At 48.3% G+C, this 18,116-nt stretch overlaps 1 protein-coding gene across 1 annotated transcript in view; it reads right to left on the reverse strand.

Annotated features, from left to right (window-relative positions):
* Window positions 1–198: 198 nt before the first annotated feature.
* The window catches only part of LOC118213699 (mitogen-activated protein kinase kinase kinase 13-like), a 19,844-nt gene continuing 1,926 nt past the window's right edge, over window positions 199–18,116 (reverse strand). The window contains exons 2-14 of the mRNA XM_035392740.1: window positions 11,272–11,944; window positions 10,023–10,206; window positions 9,051–9,242; window positions 8,214–8,372; window positions 7,595–7,753; window positions 7,191–7,299; window positions 6,951–7,060; window positions 6,729–6,845; window positions 5,943–6,086; window positions 5,134–5,797; window positions 4,358–4,428; window positions 3,613–3,904; window positions 199–3,203 (exon numbers count right to left, since the gene is read on the reverse strand). Of these exons, the coding sequence (XP_035248631.1) occupies window positions 3,102–3,203; window positions 3,613–3,904; window positions 4,358–4,428; window positions 5,134–5,797; window positions 5,943–6,086; window positions 6,729–6,845; window positions 6,951–7,060; window positions 7,191–7,299; window positions 7,595–7,753; window positions 8,214–8,372; window positions 9,051–9,242; window positions 10,023–10,206; window positions 11,272–11,854 (2,886 nt within the window). The 5' untranslated portion in view covers window positions 11,855–11,944 and the 3' untranslated portion in view covers window positions 199–3,101. The remainder of the gene's footprint in view (window positions 3,204–3,612; window positions 3,905–4,357; window positions 4,429–5,133; window positions 5,798–5,942; window positions 6,087–6,728; window positions 6,846–6,950; window positions 7,061–7,190; window positions 7,300–7,594; window positions 7,754–8,213; window positions 8,373–9,050; window positions 9,243–10,022; window positions 10,207–11,271; window positions 11,945–18,116) is intronic.

Genomic DNA, 18,116 nt, shown 5'->3' on the forward strand with positions numbered 1-18,116 from the left:
TAGCTATTGGTACCGATAAAAAGATAAGTAAAAAGGAAGAGAAATGGAGGGAGAAAGACAGAAAGAGAGTGATGTGTATGTGTGACTTTCATGTGTATTCTCCACCTATGTTCCAGAAGTTACCCACTAGAGCATGCGATTTTGCACGACAGATATACAGAGGGCTCCTTTGTAAAGACCGAACAACAGTAAATAAAGTGATGACAAGCATTTCTCTCTAACTTTAATCATGACAGGTTTCTTCATTCACTGAATATTTTATTTTGCCTGTGTTTTCCTTCCAGCAAAACACTCTAAGGATAATTCAACAAGATGCCAAAATGAAACTTTGTTTCAAAGCTGCCTTAAATTAACATAAATTTCTGATCTACAGATGAAACAAAAACTTAAAAAAGATTTTACATCATAAATTAATTTGACAATCATGTACTGTAGGCCAGCTACGAAAACAAAAAGGTTCATTTAAATTAATACATTAAACTCAATGCAATCATAACATACAGGCTTTCCAGCCAATACGACTTTGTACTTTCAACCTCAGGACCCTTGTGTCAATTTCCAGTAATTAGTTTTGAATATTTCTGGGGGGGTGGGGAGGAGGAGGTGGTGGAGGTTGACCTGAAGAGGTAGCTCAGCTTGACACTTTGACAGGATTCTCTTCTGCTTCACTTACCAGTGGAGAAGGGAAGGCTTTGCCACAAATCCCTCGCTCACAGTCCATCTCTAAAATCAACCGATCGTTAATGAGCAGCACCAAGCTTCACACCCAGGTCACATGACATTACGCATGAGCCCTGGGTGCTGGTCACACAATATTGACAGTGTGCAGTATACTTGCACTATTGAAGGGTTGTTCATATATAGCTAACACTGAGAGGTTTCATCATAGAAAAAAAAACATTAGCTTGTTCTCCATGGCCTCGTTCCTTCGGCAAGTTCCTTGCCCCAAATCTTTGAGATGTCTGCAGTGCTGTTCCAATGCCAGAGCTTATTTTTCTGGTGTTAAACACTCATTATTAAACACCAGACAGTGGACCTGACCAAAATCCTAAATGTTGCTTGCTCCACCCTCTCAGTAAACTGTAATCTACAGTTCTCAGTTCTGTGACGTGTTTTCAGGATACCAGACTTCATTTATAAATTCCTCCTTGCCCAGTTCTTATCTTTTGAGAGCTGGAAATCTTTCCATTGTAATATTCAGTCTGATTCGCCATCCTAACTGGATTATGGCCCTGGGCACATACCCAAGCAAAGAGATAAGCAAATTACAGAAATAATAAAGGGTGCAGTATCCTTTAAAAAAAAAAACCCAGCATGAGCATAGTTTTAAAAAACAGAAAAGTAAGACTTATCTGTGCAGCCTGACACAGAGAAGTGAAGTGGCTGATCAGTGACTACTGGCTGGTGTATCAGCACGAGGCCTTTGCATGTTCTGGTTGTGTGACATAAAAATGGCTGTCTCTATCCAGTTAACACGCATGCCAAAAACACCCAGAAGCATCTTGCTTGCTGATCTATGTAAGCTGCCGTTTCTGAATTAATGTAAAACGATGTAGAATCACACAACACCAAAGTATCAGAAAAAGGACAAAAGGGGAAAAAGACTGAATATTGGGATAAAAAGGCTTATGAAATTTAAGGGGATGCTGCACCTTGAAAGAAACAAGATTTAAAATGATAAATTCAGTTATATCAGAGTTTTTTTTTTTTAAAAAAAGCTTTCAGCTTAAAGCAATACTTTTCTACCCAGAGTTAAGTTTGTTCTTCAGTTCTGTGATTCAAGAAGTGCTGGGAACTGGTGGGGTGATTTGCACTTCACTCCTTCACAAAGCTACTCCTAAGACATGGATGAAAGGAGAAATCAGACTGGATGGCAAGAGGTCAACTCTAGTTTGGTTCCTGTTCATAATCTTCCCCATATAAGAGGAACAAATGGACAATGAAACATTAAAATTCAACATAAAGTAGGTAAATGATTTTGAGCCAGTTTTGGATCAGGCTGAGTTGGCTTGGCTGTCTATATACACCAGTCGCGTAATCTGATTGCGTTTCCTTGGCAACATGATTCATGCTCTGTAGGTAGTCTTGCATTTCAGGCTAAGCAGACATGCTAGGCTGGCAAGTTTGAAGGTTCCAGAATGATCCACTGGTGTGCATGTGTGTGTGTGGGAGGGGGGGCACAGGAGCCAACCACACTGGTGTTTAAAGGGATAGTTCACTTTCACAAGTTTTTTAAATATAATTATATGTATGTATTTCATTGCCACAGACAGTTTTTGTTGGCAAAGAATGGTATTTTAGATACAAAAGTTTTAGCTTCACAATGGTTAGGGTTTGTGGTTTAAAGCAAGAAAATACACTTCCAGTAACTCCAAATCAGCTCGTACCACAACATTATGTCTCCTTGTGTATCGTTGTCTCCAGAAAGTACAGACAGTGTACATTAAAACTGAAAGTGAAATATCCCTTTGAACATTATTTCTCCCTCCTTCCAAGGAGAGAAGACGAGGTGTCCTTGTCTGACGGAGGACACAGCCAAGGAAGGATTTTTCGTCAGACCTGCTAGCTCACGGTGAGCCTACGTTTAAACAAACGGTGGCTCCATTGTTGGAATGGTCCACACTGCTACACAGACCGAAAGGGCTTTGTTAGAGTGGAGTGGAATCCCTGTGGCCTCAGAGAAGGGTGGAGCGGAAACTAGAAGGACCAACTGCAGTGCCTCATAGGGACCATAGATACCCAGTTCCCCCTGATGCCAGTGATAACGTCTCTGGCTGATCCAAGATGCATGGTGACGTCACAACACTGATCCATATCATATGGTCTCCAAATTTCACAAAATCTTTCTTTGTATTCTTATCTATACAGAGTTCATTTTTTTTCCTAAAATAAAACAAAGGGTGCATGTACCAGAAGCTACATCATCGTTCAGTAGGATGGACTCTCTGAGTTCTCCCTGGTGAGAGTCTCGGAGGGGGGGGGGGGGGGGGGGGTCTTTGAGGTGTGCTCATCTTATTGCTGTTGCTTGGAGGAGGCTCCCTGGCGTAGGGAGTGCCAGGGCCCTCCGTGTTTGGTGGTGGTGGTCGAGGGCAGGGGGATGTTCACCACGAAGAGGGGCCGCAGGCTTTGTGGTTCCTTAGGGTGCTGTCTGAGCACTCGGCCTCTGAAGATTCACAGTCCAGCTCGCCGAATCGCAGTGGGCTCTAGAGTCACACGGGGTCCAGGGAGAGAAAAAGAGAGTTATTGATTGTTTCAATTAAACTGAGCAAACATACTGATGGTTAAGTCTAGCAATCACACTGTATGTATAAGTGTAATATATATATGGCTGTAAATTGGTACATACATCTGTGCACTTAGCCAAGTTGTTGAAATTGGCCAAGTGACATCCAACTGATCTGATGTTACTGTCTCTACTGTGCAGTTTGTAAATGGATGTACTATATGTCACTGTGGCTTTGCAGAAGAAGGAGGAAGAGGCAGGTAGAGGAGGAGGTGGAGGAGGAGGTAGCAAGCAGGTGGAGGAGCAGGAGGAGGTGGAGGAGGAGGGAGCAGGCAGGAAGAGGTGGAGGAGGTGGAGGAGGAGGACGCAGGGGGTGTGCGGACCCTGACCTCATAGCCGTGCTCGTCGGCGCACAGCTTCCCCAGGGAGATCTGGGTCTTGACGCGGCGCACGGCGCACTCCTTGTCGGACAGCCCGTCGGACTGGGTGGAGATGTCGATGGGGATGTCGGGCGTGTGGGACAGCAGCTCGTCCAGGGGCCCCTCCTGGCTGGCGCCGGGGCCCTCCAGGGGCCCGCTGTGGGAGCGGTCGCTGGTGTTCCCCTCCTCTCCGTCGGACGCGGACAGATTCTCCGAGCTGAAGGTGGAGCAGGACTGGAAGCTGCTCATGCAGCGGTGGGGTCTGAGGGGGCCCCAGAAATAAACAGCCGGAGAATTCAAATCTCAGATTCGGGGGCCTCTTCAGCCCAACATTATAAATTATATATTTATATATATATATATTTAAATAATTAGGGCGCCCCCTGGAGGTTGGGGCTCTATGCAGCTGCTTTTGTCTCTTATTGGGCCTTGCTGGCTCTCTACAGCCCCTTTAATGAAACAGGGTGACTGATGTTTTTTGACCTAGGTTTGATAACAGCTATAGTGGTATTCTGCTCACGGACAGAATGAATGAGATCCTGGTTTATTATTAGCTTTTTTGAAGTGAAATGTCATCCAAACCTGAAGTATTAACGAGTCACACTTTTAGAGTCACACGCTGCTGTTTTGCAGATTCACTGAACCCTCTGAATGGAGGCTGGGGCAGCGGTAGATAAGGGCATCAGTAATGAAAAGATCAGAGATAGCTTCTTACCTCTGTCTCCGCGGAAATTCAACCTCACTGTCCACCTCACCCTCTTCCTCCTCAGATGACTCATCGCCGTCCTGGAGTGACGACAACAAAACGCACTCATCACCGCAATACTGGTGTTCAGTCAATCCATTATCAGGCCTGTGTTAATAGGGCTCAGTCAAACCCTTATTGACCTCACATAAATCAGTCAATCAGGGGCTCAGTCAATCCATTATCAGCCCCGTGTTAATAGGGCTCAGTCAAACCCTTATTGACCTCACATAAGTCAGTCAATCAGGGGCTCAGTCAATTCATTAACAACATGACACTAATCAGGCTGTCAGTCCATTATCAACACCACACTAATCAGGCTGTTGGTCCATTATCAACACCACACTGATCAGGCTATTAATCCATTATCAACACTACACTAATCAGGCTGTTAGTCCATTATCAACACCACACTAATGGACAAGATCTTGGGTTTTTCTTGTTGTTTGATATGCTTTCTATTGATTGTCCACCAGGCATTGTCCACCACCACCACCACAGTTGATTAAAGTAGTACAACTTAAGCACACTCTACCATGTGGTTGGAGGATCAATAACAAGAACCCTAAGGCAAATATTTTTGGTGATGAGGATGATTTACGTAGCAAATCTTGCTTTTTAGTGTGGGTCACATTCATCCTACCACACAATCACAGAGCCTTAGAACACAAGGTTGTGAATGAGATAATGGCCGGGCTAGACGCTGTTCGCACAGCACACCATCTGTGCTCCGCCTCTGCTCTCACCTTCACAAGCAGCCGGTGGGCGTTCAGCAGTCCAGGGGGGGAACGGTTGCTAGGAGACTCTCCTGGCAGCGCCCCCTTCTCTGCGGTGTCCTTCCCCGAGGAGGCGGAATCAGGGGTTTGCAAGTTAGCGGGCTGGGCCCGTTCACGGTCCGTGCCGAGCGAGGAGTACGGGGGCGGAGCGGGGAGGTTGGGGGCGGGGCCGACCTCCCGGCAGCGCGGGCAGCCGGGGAAGGGGCGGGCCCGGCAGCAGGGGCAGAGCGGGGCGGCGGCCGCGGCGGTGCTGCAGAGGAGGTCGGGGCCCGGGCCGGAGACCCGGCGCTGCTGGTGGTCGGTCTGCGGGCTGCGCAGCGCCGCGGCGGGGCCGAAGTAGCGCAAGCTGTTAGCGCAGTTGGCCACGGCGGTTTCCCGGCCCTGCAGGGGGAGGAGGGCGCCCTCTTGGGGGAGCTGGTGGTGGTGCTGCTGCTCCTCGGTCAGCCAGGCCTCACTCTTCAGGGCTCCTGGGAAGTCGCCGTGGCTGCCCTTGCTGCTGGTCCGCCGGTGGCGCGGCCTGCTGCGGTGCCTGGTCTTGCCAGGAGGCGTGGACACTCTGGGGCTGCCGGACAGGGGAGAGGGGGAGGGCAGCGCCTCCATTTTGGGGATCCCCTCAGTCCGAAGGAGGTCTGGTCTGTGGAGACAACAGGAAGAGGTCAGAAACTTGACACGATGATGCAGGCTTCAGCTGGATTCCACAGTGCAGGACACAGTCATCACTGCTGAGAGAAGTGGCATAATGAGTTGTCTGATAAATGGAAGGTGGTTTGACCTCTGACCTTTTGGCTGTTTGACCCCCAGGCTTGTGGGAGGTGCTGCCTTTCTTCTTGATGAGCTTCTCCACAGCGTTGGACCTCACGATGGGCCGGACGGGGTGGCGCTTATACGTCCCAGGGTACTTCTTCTCCACCGCCTGCTCCCTCCTGCAGCACAGGACAGCAGAGACATGAAGAAGAACCTCAGTCATAGGTGTATGGACAGATACCCAAAGGACATCGGAAACTAAATAAACACGATGAAGCTAAGCACCACAATCCATGTATTGAAAGTGTATAACAATAATGGGTGAATAGCAATCACAGAAGAGTGAATCTATATTGTTTTGTATGTGTGTGCATGTGTGTGTGTGTATACATATGCATGTGTGTGTGTGCACATATATGTGCATGTGTAAATGTAGGCCAAGATACTCTCACAAAAACTTTAGTTATAATTGTGTCTGAGACCTTGTACTTAGGCTTGGCCTATACAGTTCTTTCAGCCAACCCATTAAAAAAAACCAATACAATGGTAAAAAAAAAGGATAGCACAGCGTGTTATCACAAGCAGCTAGTTCAGCAAGCTACTAATCGAACAATTCTGCACACTCAAAAAAGAAGAAAAACAAGACATTATGACATTAAAGACTTGTATTGTTTAATTGCAAGTTAGGATGCAAAAGTCTCTTTTTTCTTGTTTTTTTGAGTGTGTGGTTCTACAAATATGAGCTATTGCTGGCCTTCGTGTTGTATGAGCAATGCAGTGGTGTTTTTTCAGCTCTTATGGCAGGACCAATGTGCACATACTTCATGAGCTCTTTCTCCCGGACCTCTAGCTGCAGCATGATGGCGCTCAGCTCCATGTAGAGGTTGTTGGCTCTCTCCAGCTTCCTCTCGTAGTGCTCCCGGATGTCCAGAGCATGCCTGAGGGAGAAGTACGATGAATCAGGGATGGATACACCTTGGTGAAGAAGGAGTCTTTCCCTCTCTTCCTCTCTCCTTCTCTCTCTCTCGTTCTCTCTCTCTCACCGGAGTTCTTCCCTCCGTCGGCGAATCAGCTCCTCGTCCAGGCGGTGGATGCAGGTGCCCTCGCTCTTTATCTTTTCAAAGTGCTTCTTCACCTCCTCTCTCCATTCCGCCTGACACACACACACACACACACACACACACACATGCATACACAGAGAGTTACTTTAGAAGACACCTGAGAAATCGACATGCCTTGCATCTAGTCCACATATAGCACTGTGGAGCTGGAGCTGGTCTCACCTGAGACTTAAAGTAGGTCTCCTGAGGGGCACCCAGTATGTCTGCGGAGGCGATGTCCAGGTGCAGGAGAATCTGCCGAAACGAGGGCCTGTTCCTGGGCTTCCCCTGCCTGGTAAGAAAGAGGAACACTCGCTGTTGATCTGCCCCTCCAAACCTGTCTGTGGAAAGTCACCAGAGGTGGAAAGTCCAGGGTTCACAGAAGTCCTGTCATGTGCTTCTTCCACCCTTGACCTCAGCCAGCTTATTTCACTAATTACTTATACCTCCTGGCTAACGAATTGTGCTAATTCGCAAATCCAGGTGACTGGAGCAAAATAAAGAGGTGGACTTTTACTTTCTGAACCTGGATTTTCCACCTTGGGGGCTCACAGTCCAGCCGAGTGGAGGAGGCAGCCCTCTCTCACCATGTTTGCTTCATGAGGATCTTGAAGCCGTCAGGGCAGGTGGAGGGCACGGGGAGGTGCAGGCTGTTGCTCCCCACGCCCCAGATTATGGCGGAGGAGTCCACATCCTTATATGGGATCTCTCCGGTCAGCAGCTCCCACAGCACCACCCCAAACGACCTGCACAGTGACGGGCAGGGGAAGGGTGGTTCAGGATTCGAGGTAGGGGATGTGAGGAAGGTTGATTTTTATCTGGTTTGATGTAGATACCTTGCAAGACGCACTCACAATCCAATGATAACAGGTAGATTTCCCCCCCAATGGCCGACTAAAAACTAGTGTAAAACTACCAAACACTGGGTGGGAAATTCTCTGTCATATGGTCAACTCCTACAGTTCCAAAATATTCCAACTCAAATATTCCAAAACACAATATTAATTACTTTGGGGGTAAAACCTTAGGGGTCAAAGTTCACAAGCATTCCACAGTGAGCCTCTACAGAGCAGCAGCAAGCAGAGGCTTTTAGAAGTAGGTGACACAGTGGAAGACTGGCTGAATATGAAGAGTGCGATGACTGAACTCCAGTGAGAATAGAGCCTCCACAGAGTCTGGGCGGATACCCTGGGCAAGAGTACTCACCAGATGTCCACCTTCTCGGACACAGGCTCGTTTCGGATCACCTCTGGGGCCATCCAGGCCACCGTGCCTGCAAAGGACATCTGGGTGCTCTTGTCACTGAGCTCCTTTGAGGTCCCGAAGTCCGAGATTTTCACATTGTCCTTGTGGGTGACCAACACACTGAGCGTGACAGAGGAGAGAGGACATGACAAAATAAAAGTCTGAATGAGCCAAACTCCCAGTTCTGCTCTAGAGTCCCTCTCACTAAGACCATAGTGAGAGAAATAGCCTCACTGCATTGGGAGAGGTTAAACACATTCAGACAGCACTGAGGTAGCACCCTTACTGAAAACAGGATCCCATGAAACAAACCCTGGTGGGAATTCCAGCTTGGTATCTGCCTGGTGTTGAGCTGGTCCAGCTGGTTAGAAGTTGGTTTGGAATCAAGTTGGCTAGAAGACGGTTGAGATAGCAACCGTGTTGGCAAGACCATGTCCAGCTGGTGGGTCAGCTTGGTCCAGACAACAGACCATCACCAAATTCCAGATGGTGTCCAACTGGAGCTGAAGCTGGTCCCAGCTGGATTCCATTCTAGGCTGGTTGCTGGAATCTCCACCAGGGAAATGCAAGGGCCACGCAAAAGCAAGATGCTGCTGCTAATTAGTGGGGTGTGGCAGCTATAGCCTCACCCTCCTGCTCAGGACTCTTTGTATCCAAAAGGATCATCATAACTTCAGCCGGGCCATTCTGTTGTGGGCCTTGCACAATGCGTGGTGGGTCACTGGTGGGATCATGAGATGTGAGAGTTAAAACCAAACCTCCAGCCCCGCAGCTCTCTTTCGGGAAGAGGGGACTCACTTTGGGGACTTGAGGTCCCGGTGGATGATCTTGTGGAGGTGCAGGTAGTTCATGCCACTGGCGATCCCCGAAGCCCAGTCCACTAGAAGCCGGGGGGTGACCTTGCGCCCCGCCCTGAGGACCTCATACAGCTGCCCCTGGGCACAGTACTCCATAATAATGCAGTAACACGGTGCCTGAGTACACACGCCCCTATGGAGAAAACATAGAAACAGTGAAAATATACATATGCATATGCACTCACACGCATATGCATGCCAGCACACACACACACACACACACACACACACATACTCTCTCTCTCTCATACACACACACACTCACACACATGTGCAGACCAGCACACAAACACACACACACACAAACACACATACAGTACGATTCAAGAGTTTAACACCAGGTCTTCAGACACTGGGGTACAGAGAAAGGCCTGATTAATGAAATTCAGCTTTCGGCAACCATGCAGCCTAGCCCCTGCCTGTAATGGAAAGGCTATCAGACTGCAGTCTCCACACATTTCATTACAAAGCCTCATTAATCACTGCCAGAGCTAGGACTGCACTCAGAAGAACCTGAGCCCACTATTCCTCAAGATCTGTGCTCTGTCTAGATGTGCATTTGATTACATACAAGCATATGTGCATGCATGCGTGTGAATTTGTATCATCGTGTCTGTGTGCAGGGTGTGTACATGTGTGAGCTTGGATGTGTGTGTGTGCTTGAGTGTGTGTCCGGCAGGTTTACATTTCAACCCTAACCTGGCACGTCTGATTCTACTAATTAGCAGCTCAATGAGCTCTCCATCTGTCGAATGAGGTGTGCTTTGTTAAGATTGGAGTGAAACCCAACAGGAAGGTAGATCTCCAGGAACAGGGCTGGGCCGCCCTGCTGTTTGGGGTGTGCACACAGTACAAGACCCGCCAGGCCAATGCCTACTTTAAAATGGTAATATTGGAGGGCGTGTGGACCTACTTGAAGCCGATGATGTTGGGGTGCTTGAGTTTGCGCAGGTGCTTGATGTCTGTCTCCTTCTGCTCGCGGACCTTCTTGATGGCCACCTCCTCAGAGTGGAACTTCCCCAGGAAAACAGCACCCTGAGCCCCGCTGCCCAGCCACTGAAGCTCAGAGATCTCCTCAAACGGGACCTCCCATTGGTCTGCAGACAGCGAAGGAGGGAATGTGGCGCGCTCATGATCACTTCTCCTTTACAGTTACTGCATGCAAGCCTATTTATGGTGACAATGATTTGAAAAGATATATCTGAAAAAGTCTGAAAACCTGGAGAAACCAAACAATGACAGACAGGATGCTCATAAGTACATTTTACAGACCCTAATACTCATCGTATACCTTTTTGTGGATCTTAAAAATCATTGTATATATTCTGTGCTCTTGGCAATCACGGCCACAAACATATGCCTGGCATGCCATGAGAGTGGTATCTGCACCTGTGGGTCTACCAGCAAAGTAACAACTACACCCGTGTGTGCCTGCCTGACCACAAATGGACTTCGTGGTTCAGACCAGATGATCCGGAGTCATCAGAGAGCCGGAAAGGAGGGGTGTGTCCTCGGAATTCCGGATGCCAGACAGAGTGGCATGTGGGAACGCCTGCCATGTGTTCAGGAGGATAAGTGCTCCAATGATCCAGCTGAACATCTGAGTCGACCCCAAAAAGCCACAGTCAAGGCTGAGAGGAGAGGTAGAGGAGTGCAGGGGCTGATGGGATACCATATACTTCCCATACTGCCCCAGTAAGTGAACACCGATGGTGCCGTGGTCAGTGCCAGTTGTCAATCTGACAGCGTTAGGGGAAGGAGCGTTCAGCAGCTGCTTCACATTCCTTTAACAGCTGATTCTTATCTGAACTGAGTCGTCTGCTAGTCTATCCCTGTAGCGCCGATTTGCTAAAAAAAGATGGTGAACCAACAACAGGTCACTAGTAAGCAGTGTATGTTTGTTGGCTAGGGTTCGTCTAAAAAAAACACTTGTTTTTTTATTTCTTTACATGGTTTCCATGAGAAAACATCAAACATTACGCAAAGAAAATACAATTCCCGTACCCAACACCCCACAATGGTACTCCATTACAAGTCGCTACCAACATTCATGACTTATGACTTAGTTATAGACGTAGTTAGATAGCTACCTCCAAGCCGCCATTTAATATAGCTGGTGTTTGGCTTAGTGGTGGTGTGTGAGAGGACGGCAGCAGACCCACCTTGCTGCTGTAGCTTGTACTCTGTGGAGTAGGTCTTCCCGATGATGTTCCAGACGGGCCTCAGACATCCCAGTAGGCCCTCCAGGAAGCCGCTGTTGCCGTGCCCCGCCCTATGGAAATGGAGCTTGACGTCGTCGTGTGGGCGGTGGCGAGTGCACCCTCCCCCGTGCTCTGCTGGACGCCCCCCTCCCTCCGTCCCGTCCTTGGGCCTGCATTCCCCCAAACTGCCAGACGAGGGCGACTCGCCGTCCTCCTGCTCCTGCAGCTGCAGGACACTGTTGTCGAAATGCCTCTGTTCGCGGGACGAGTCCTCGCTCAGCGCCCCCACGGGGGATGTCCCACCCCCGGGCGTGTGCTCCCCGTCCCGCCGGGGCGGCCGCAGGCCCTGGGGGGAGGCAGGGGCCGAGTCTGTGGGCACCCGCGTCGGGGAGGGGCTAAGGAGGGATGGCGGCTGGGGGGACAGGTTCTGATTGGTCTTTTTTAGAGCCTCGCCCACAACCGTCAGCTTCAACTCCTCCTTCAGCTTGCCCACCAGGAGACTGGGGCAGGTGGTCCAGGAGAGCACCTCCGGGGAGCTTCCCATGATGCCGTGTGTGTGCAGAAGCGGAAGAGGTGAGTGAGATTCAGGGTTTTCCCTAACACACGCACCTGTCTGGGCTCAGTTGGGAGATGCCTGACAGACAGACAGACAGACAAAGACAGATAAACACCATTAAACACTACAACAAATTAAGGAGGGCCCCTATAGCCACAATCTCAGAAAACCACCATAAAAATCCAAATATAGACCAAATGAAGTTATGCTGGTCATGGCACATGATGGTTTTGGGTTCCTCAAGCAAGACGCTGACACAAAGCTATGTGGATCTGGATTGGGTGAATGGGTGAACAGGAAGTTTGAATGTACAATGCACCAGTCTTTCCTACACCCATGAGAAATTAACCAAATAAGGATTTCTGAGGATTTCCACAAACATAAATGAGGTTACATATGACCTATGTAAGGTCATACATTGGTCATAGGTATAAAGGGGTCTTCTCAGCAATAATAATAATAATAATAATAATAATGACCATCCATGCATCTTGTGTAAATCGATTTCAGGATCACAAGCTAAACGTGCAACGATACACTGCAGTCAGTCTTCCTGCCATTTCCCTTCATATCCCTTTGTTCTGTAGCGGAGAAAGCTTATCTTAATGATGATTAATATTTTATGTTTCATGCTGGGCTGGGCTGGGGGGTGGAGTGGGCGTGCCCTCATCGGCGCTTTGAGCCCGCCCCTGGGATTGTGACCTCACAGGGCTTCCTTTTCCGTGCCTCTGCGTGGGCTGTCACCGCGGGAACAGCAGCAAAGCCGGGAGCTAAGCTTCCGGAACAGACCGCAGCTTCCCACAGCGCTAACTCGGCACGGAAAACAAATAATTACAGCGCGGCGCAAAGCGGAAATGCTTGTTTTATATCTGTTTGTTTATCTGCATCTTATCCATGGGGATTTTACACAGCTCATATTTATGGTTAAATCCTCTGTGTGTGTGGCTGGCTGCGAGCACGCAGTTACTGTATCTCTATCGCATCAGCAATTGTTCTTCATGTAACAACAATAGCGCCACATCAGGGGACAGAGCATACAGCCTTCTGCTGATAAGCACAACACCTCACCAACACTGGTACACTGACAGCCATCTTATTTACTTGCATGATGATGTCCTTTATCCTGGACAGCACAGACCAGGGGTCTGGAACCCTGGCCTTCAGCACTGAAATGACCCTGTAAAACCCGTTGGTTATACAGTAAACTTATTCTCATATAGTTTCTTGACCCTTAACTGGTTGCAGATTGATTTTAAGCTGGAAACATAAACAGTTGACCTTGCAGCTTTCCAGGACCCAGGGTCCACACCCCTGGCCTAGATGGTGTGCGTTACATTTGAACATATTAGCAATTTTTACAGATGGGCATTTCACATTCCCGGTTACCATATCAACTAAAGGCACATGCTTAGAAGCAATTCCCTATCAGAGAATGGATCTGCAAGCAACTGGTTTACAGAAAAGCTCCTTTATCACAGAGCCACAATGGCACTGGACACGTTATAGCCGCATTATAGCCTTAATCCGCTCTGAGGTTACGCAGGGCACTAACAGGTCCCAGCTGGGAACAGCTGGGAGAGATATTAAAAAATCATCAGGGCTGTGATTAAATAAACACACACAAGCGAAGAGAAATCCCGGGGAAGCTGAGAGAGGAAGTTCACTGATTCTGCCCTCGGTACCGAAAAGCCAGGAAGCTAACCAGCTACTGAAAAGTATTTCTGTAAAGTGTAAGACAAAATATTGCAGTTACAACAAAAACTGACTTAGACTTGGGAGAAGAGCCTGTATAGTTACACAAGAGAGAGGCGTTCTCTGGAGCTGCAGTTACAGGTGCTTGGACCCTGTGAGTGAGACCCCGCTGTGGGGAAAAGGGGGGCTCTCTCAAGTACCAGATATTGTACATCCTTCCTGTGTATCAGGGGCGATGAGGAGATTTGGGTTGAGCCTGTGCTATAATTCCACCACTGGAATGCAGCACAGAGCCAGACTGTGAAGGGGTGGAGAGATATATCCCAGCATCCCGCTCTGACACAGACAAAGTCAGGAAGAGGGTTGGGAGGAGTCTCTCTATTAACTTCCTGTGTAGTCCACAATCAACTCTGTAACTATGGTTTCAGCAATTAAAACCCCCTAATTTCACCTGCCAGTCTATAACTGACTCTGTACTATATTCTGTACTACATTTTATTGACACTGATAAAACTGTGAAATGTAATTGTATAACCCTTGTATCACATTGCTTACGTTCATCTGCCTGGGTGTTAATAATGCATTGATATTGACTGTATGGCATTGGCAGGAGCAGTTATTATGTGTGCAGTTAACCATAATTTAATCCAATCACCTCCCACACATAAAGCACCGGTAACAAATAGCCAGCAGTCAGCCCTGCCCAAGCACAACTTCCACAAGCAACCCTATATGAAAGGCAAGAGGGCAGCAGGAATTTCTAAGCTCAATTGTTTAGAGCATTGTTTGAGAAAGACAGTGAGAGTGAGAGTGAGTGAGAGAGAGAGAGTGAGAGAGAGAGAGAGAGATCAAAGAGATCAAGAGTTGATCTTTTAATCCTCAGACTCAGTTTCAGAGACACTGTGGACAAACAGCACCCCCCCAACCCCTCAACACCCTCACAGTGCAAGTACCATCTCTCTGCTCACACATAAACACCCGCACACACACACACCCACACACGCACACACACACACACACACACACACACAAACACACACACACATGCCCGCACACACATACACACACACACACATACACACACGCACGCACACACACACACAGAGTGTGGCTCTAATGTACAGCACAGATTGTAAGCAGTGGAGATGTTCAGCCCTTTGCCCATGTCACAGATACACACTGGGGAGGGAGCAGCTGGTGGGGCTGGGGGATAAGGTTCCCCCCCACAGAACACACACAGGACCCATCTGACAGGAGCCAATAATCCCACTATTCCCACAGCTCCACTGCACAAGCCACTCAGTCCGTGTCCACGCCAGCAGCCAGGAAAGCACAAGCCCTTCACAGCCAAATGCACTTATACCACTGAGCCTCCAGCAAATCCAAAATGGTGCACTTTGCATCTTCATGTTAAGCCAGAATACTGACAACATTGGTTGACAACTGTGTGGAACACATATTAACACGCACACGTGTTACACACATATTAACATGCACATACACACACACAAAAACACACAAATACAAATACAGTGTCAAAATACACACATACTCTATACTCACAGAAACCGGCACGCAGGGCATGACCAGTCAGGCTCAGACACACTCACAGACACACACACACACGCAGACACATGCACACACACAGACACACGCACACACACAGCATCTGTGACCCTCCAATTTGAGGTCTCATTAGAAGACACCCCTGCTGCGAGTCGCAGAGTACACACTCCCGAGGAAACAGCTGCTACCAGGACAAAGAAGCACTTTAGCACCAGCGGCATTCCCACAATGCACTCTGTCTCTCCCTCACCACAGCATCTGCCCTGGCAGTCTGGTGTGGGTCAGCGCCCTGCTGGGCATACGCTGCGGGCACACCCAGGGTGGCGCTGGGCATGGAGAGAGAGACAGAGCTGTGCCAATCAACACACAGAACACTTCAGCTGTGTCACAGACATCCCTGTGTCCTCCACTCACCCTCCCGCCTCCCTCCATACTCTCTCCAAATTATTTCATAAATGTCTGAGCAAAAAATAACAATAAAGGCATTGCCAACTCATTAAAAAACTTTCCGGCTCCTGATTGGTTCACTTGGCCACCACAGGCGCCGACTTAGCTTTCAAATCACAGTTTTAAACGGGCATGTTTCTCACTCTGTATCTGGCTCTGCATTCGGGGAGGGAGCTCTGCACAGGAAGCAGAGGATTCCGGTCTCCTTATCACAGGCAGACCGTGAGCCCGCCCTCAGAGCTGCCGGGCCTAGCTGAGGAATGCAGGTAAATCAATAATCTCCTTCAGGCCCAGGTCAGACACACAAACACTGGGATGCTTTCATGGCAGTTTCCCCAGTCATACGCCACGGGGGTCATCTGTCGGGGAGTTTCCGAAGCTATGCCCTGGCCTACTCCATAAACTCACGAGTCGTGACCTGCGGCATTCAGATGTGGAGCCACGCCCTATGTTGTGGAGAAACACTGCGAAGCATACCACAGACATCTCACCGCTGAACCAGAATTTTTACCACAGATTCATAACTCACACCAGATAAACTGTATAGATAAGGCATATGCCCAAGTACAGTACTATGGATGGATCAATTTTTTTAATAGCATGAACGCTTTATTTCATAAACACTGACAGTATGAACAACCATATAGTTCACTTAAAAAAATAATAATTCTCAGTAGGCTTAAAACCATTTTAGTTTAAGGATTGATAGTGGTTGCTGCTTAGCGTAAATGCAAACAAGAGCTTTTCGAAGGAAAAACTGGGTTATACAGCAGTCATATTTCAGACAAGATATTAAACAAACTTGTAGTGATCATTAGAGATGCTATGGACTTTTCACAAAGCAAATTTTCTAATATGGCTGTCTCAATTCAGTCATGCAATCATTCCCCAGGGTAAAATATGCTACAGTGCAGATACCGCTCCCTCACCAATTCAGCAATTGTGTGGTGAGGGTTCTGGCACAAAATGGCCACTCGCCAACATCAGGGGAGATTGTGGCAAGTCACCATCCTTTGTCATGAAGCATGTGGAGATCCATGAAAGGTGCAATATGAATAATTAATTACTTACAGTCGTTCAACTCTCTGCCTGTGGAGGATGAGATAGCACCACTAACTTTACAGCCCAAGTCAGCCTACAGTTCATAAGATCAGACAGTGTCACCCACAAAAGCCTTCTGATAGAGTAAACTATATATGTGTGTCTTCTTCCCCACCTTCATACATGTATGTCCATATATGTCCACTAAAGCAAGATGAAAGTTATTTCATACATGTCACACCCTATACATCAGTGGTTCCCCACCCTGTTCCTGGAGATCTACCATCATGTAGGTTTTTACTCCAACAATTACAAAGCACACCTCATTCAGCAGCTAGAGATTTCACTGAGCTGCTAATTAGTAGAATCAGGTGTGCCAAATTATGGTTGGAGTGAAAACCTTCAGGGCAGTAGATCTCCTGGAACAGGGTTAGGGAACCAATGCCATATGGTGCGTCTCTGCAGAACATCAGCTGTACCAGGAGCTAATGTGTTAAGCATATTTCACATGGTTTTAAAAAAACACAATGTTTAGGGTGATGGAATCTTGTTCTGATCAGGAATGACATAATGCTGGTCTGATGGTATATTGAGTCTGCGTCTTGAGGCCATTTCTGTTTGGAAAATATCACAGACTGTCAAGCGTATACACACACCATACACATACACACACACACACACACGCAAAGAGCAGTCAGCAAAAGCCTTTAAGAATGAGTAAATATAAACAGCATGCACCACAGTGACATCACACTGCCTGTGGCCAACAGTAGCCTAGCTGCCCTGTCACACAACATTCACAGCACAATATAGCACAGAGCAACCCAACACAGCACAGTATAGCACAGAGCAACCCAACACAGCACAGTATAGCACAGAGCAGCCCACACAGCACAATACAGTGTAGCACAGAACAGCCGAACACAGCACAGTATAGCACAGAGCAGCCCAACATAGCACAACACAGTATAGCACAGAACAGCCCAACACAGCGCTGCACAGTATAGCGCAAGCATCCCAACAGACTGCAGCATAGCACAGTATAGCAGTGTAGTCCAGCACTGCACAGCAGAAAGGAAAATATTACCAGTCTCTCACAGTAACGTTGTATCACAAACTTCTCCAAAGAGCCATTTTTCAGGCCATAACGAGATACATGCAGTGAGAAATGGAGAGAGAGAGAGAGAGAGAGAGAGAGAGAGAGAGAGGGTTGAGTAAGAGTGACAGAAAGAGAGACAGATGTTGCTAGCGGGCTGATACCATCACGCTTCTAATGGATTAAAAAAAAGTCCCAGAGCGACAACAAAGGACACAAGAGGAGCCGGCTCCGTCTGCGCTGGCCGGGAAAGGCCAGGGCCCAGCTGCTGCACACACAGCCGCCGTTGTGCTGCTAAAGAGGAGCGAGCGCCAGACCGAAACGCCACGGCATAATATGGGAGGAGGGCGACTGCAGGCGCGGACGGCGCAGCGGACCGAGCGCGGCGGAGCGGGGCACACAAGGAGA

The sequence above is a fragment of the Anguilla anguilla genome, chromosome 15 (assembly GCF_013347855.1).
Source record: "Anguilla anguilla isolate fAngAng1 chromosome 15, fAngAng1.pri, whole genome shotgun sequence".
Lineage (NCBI taxonomy): Eukaryota > Metazoa > Chordata > Actinopteri > Anguilliformes > Anguillidae > Anguilla > Anguilla anguilla.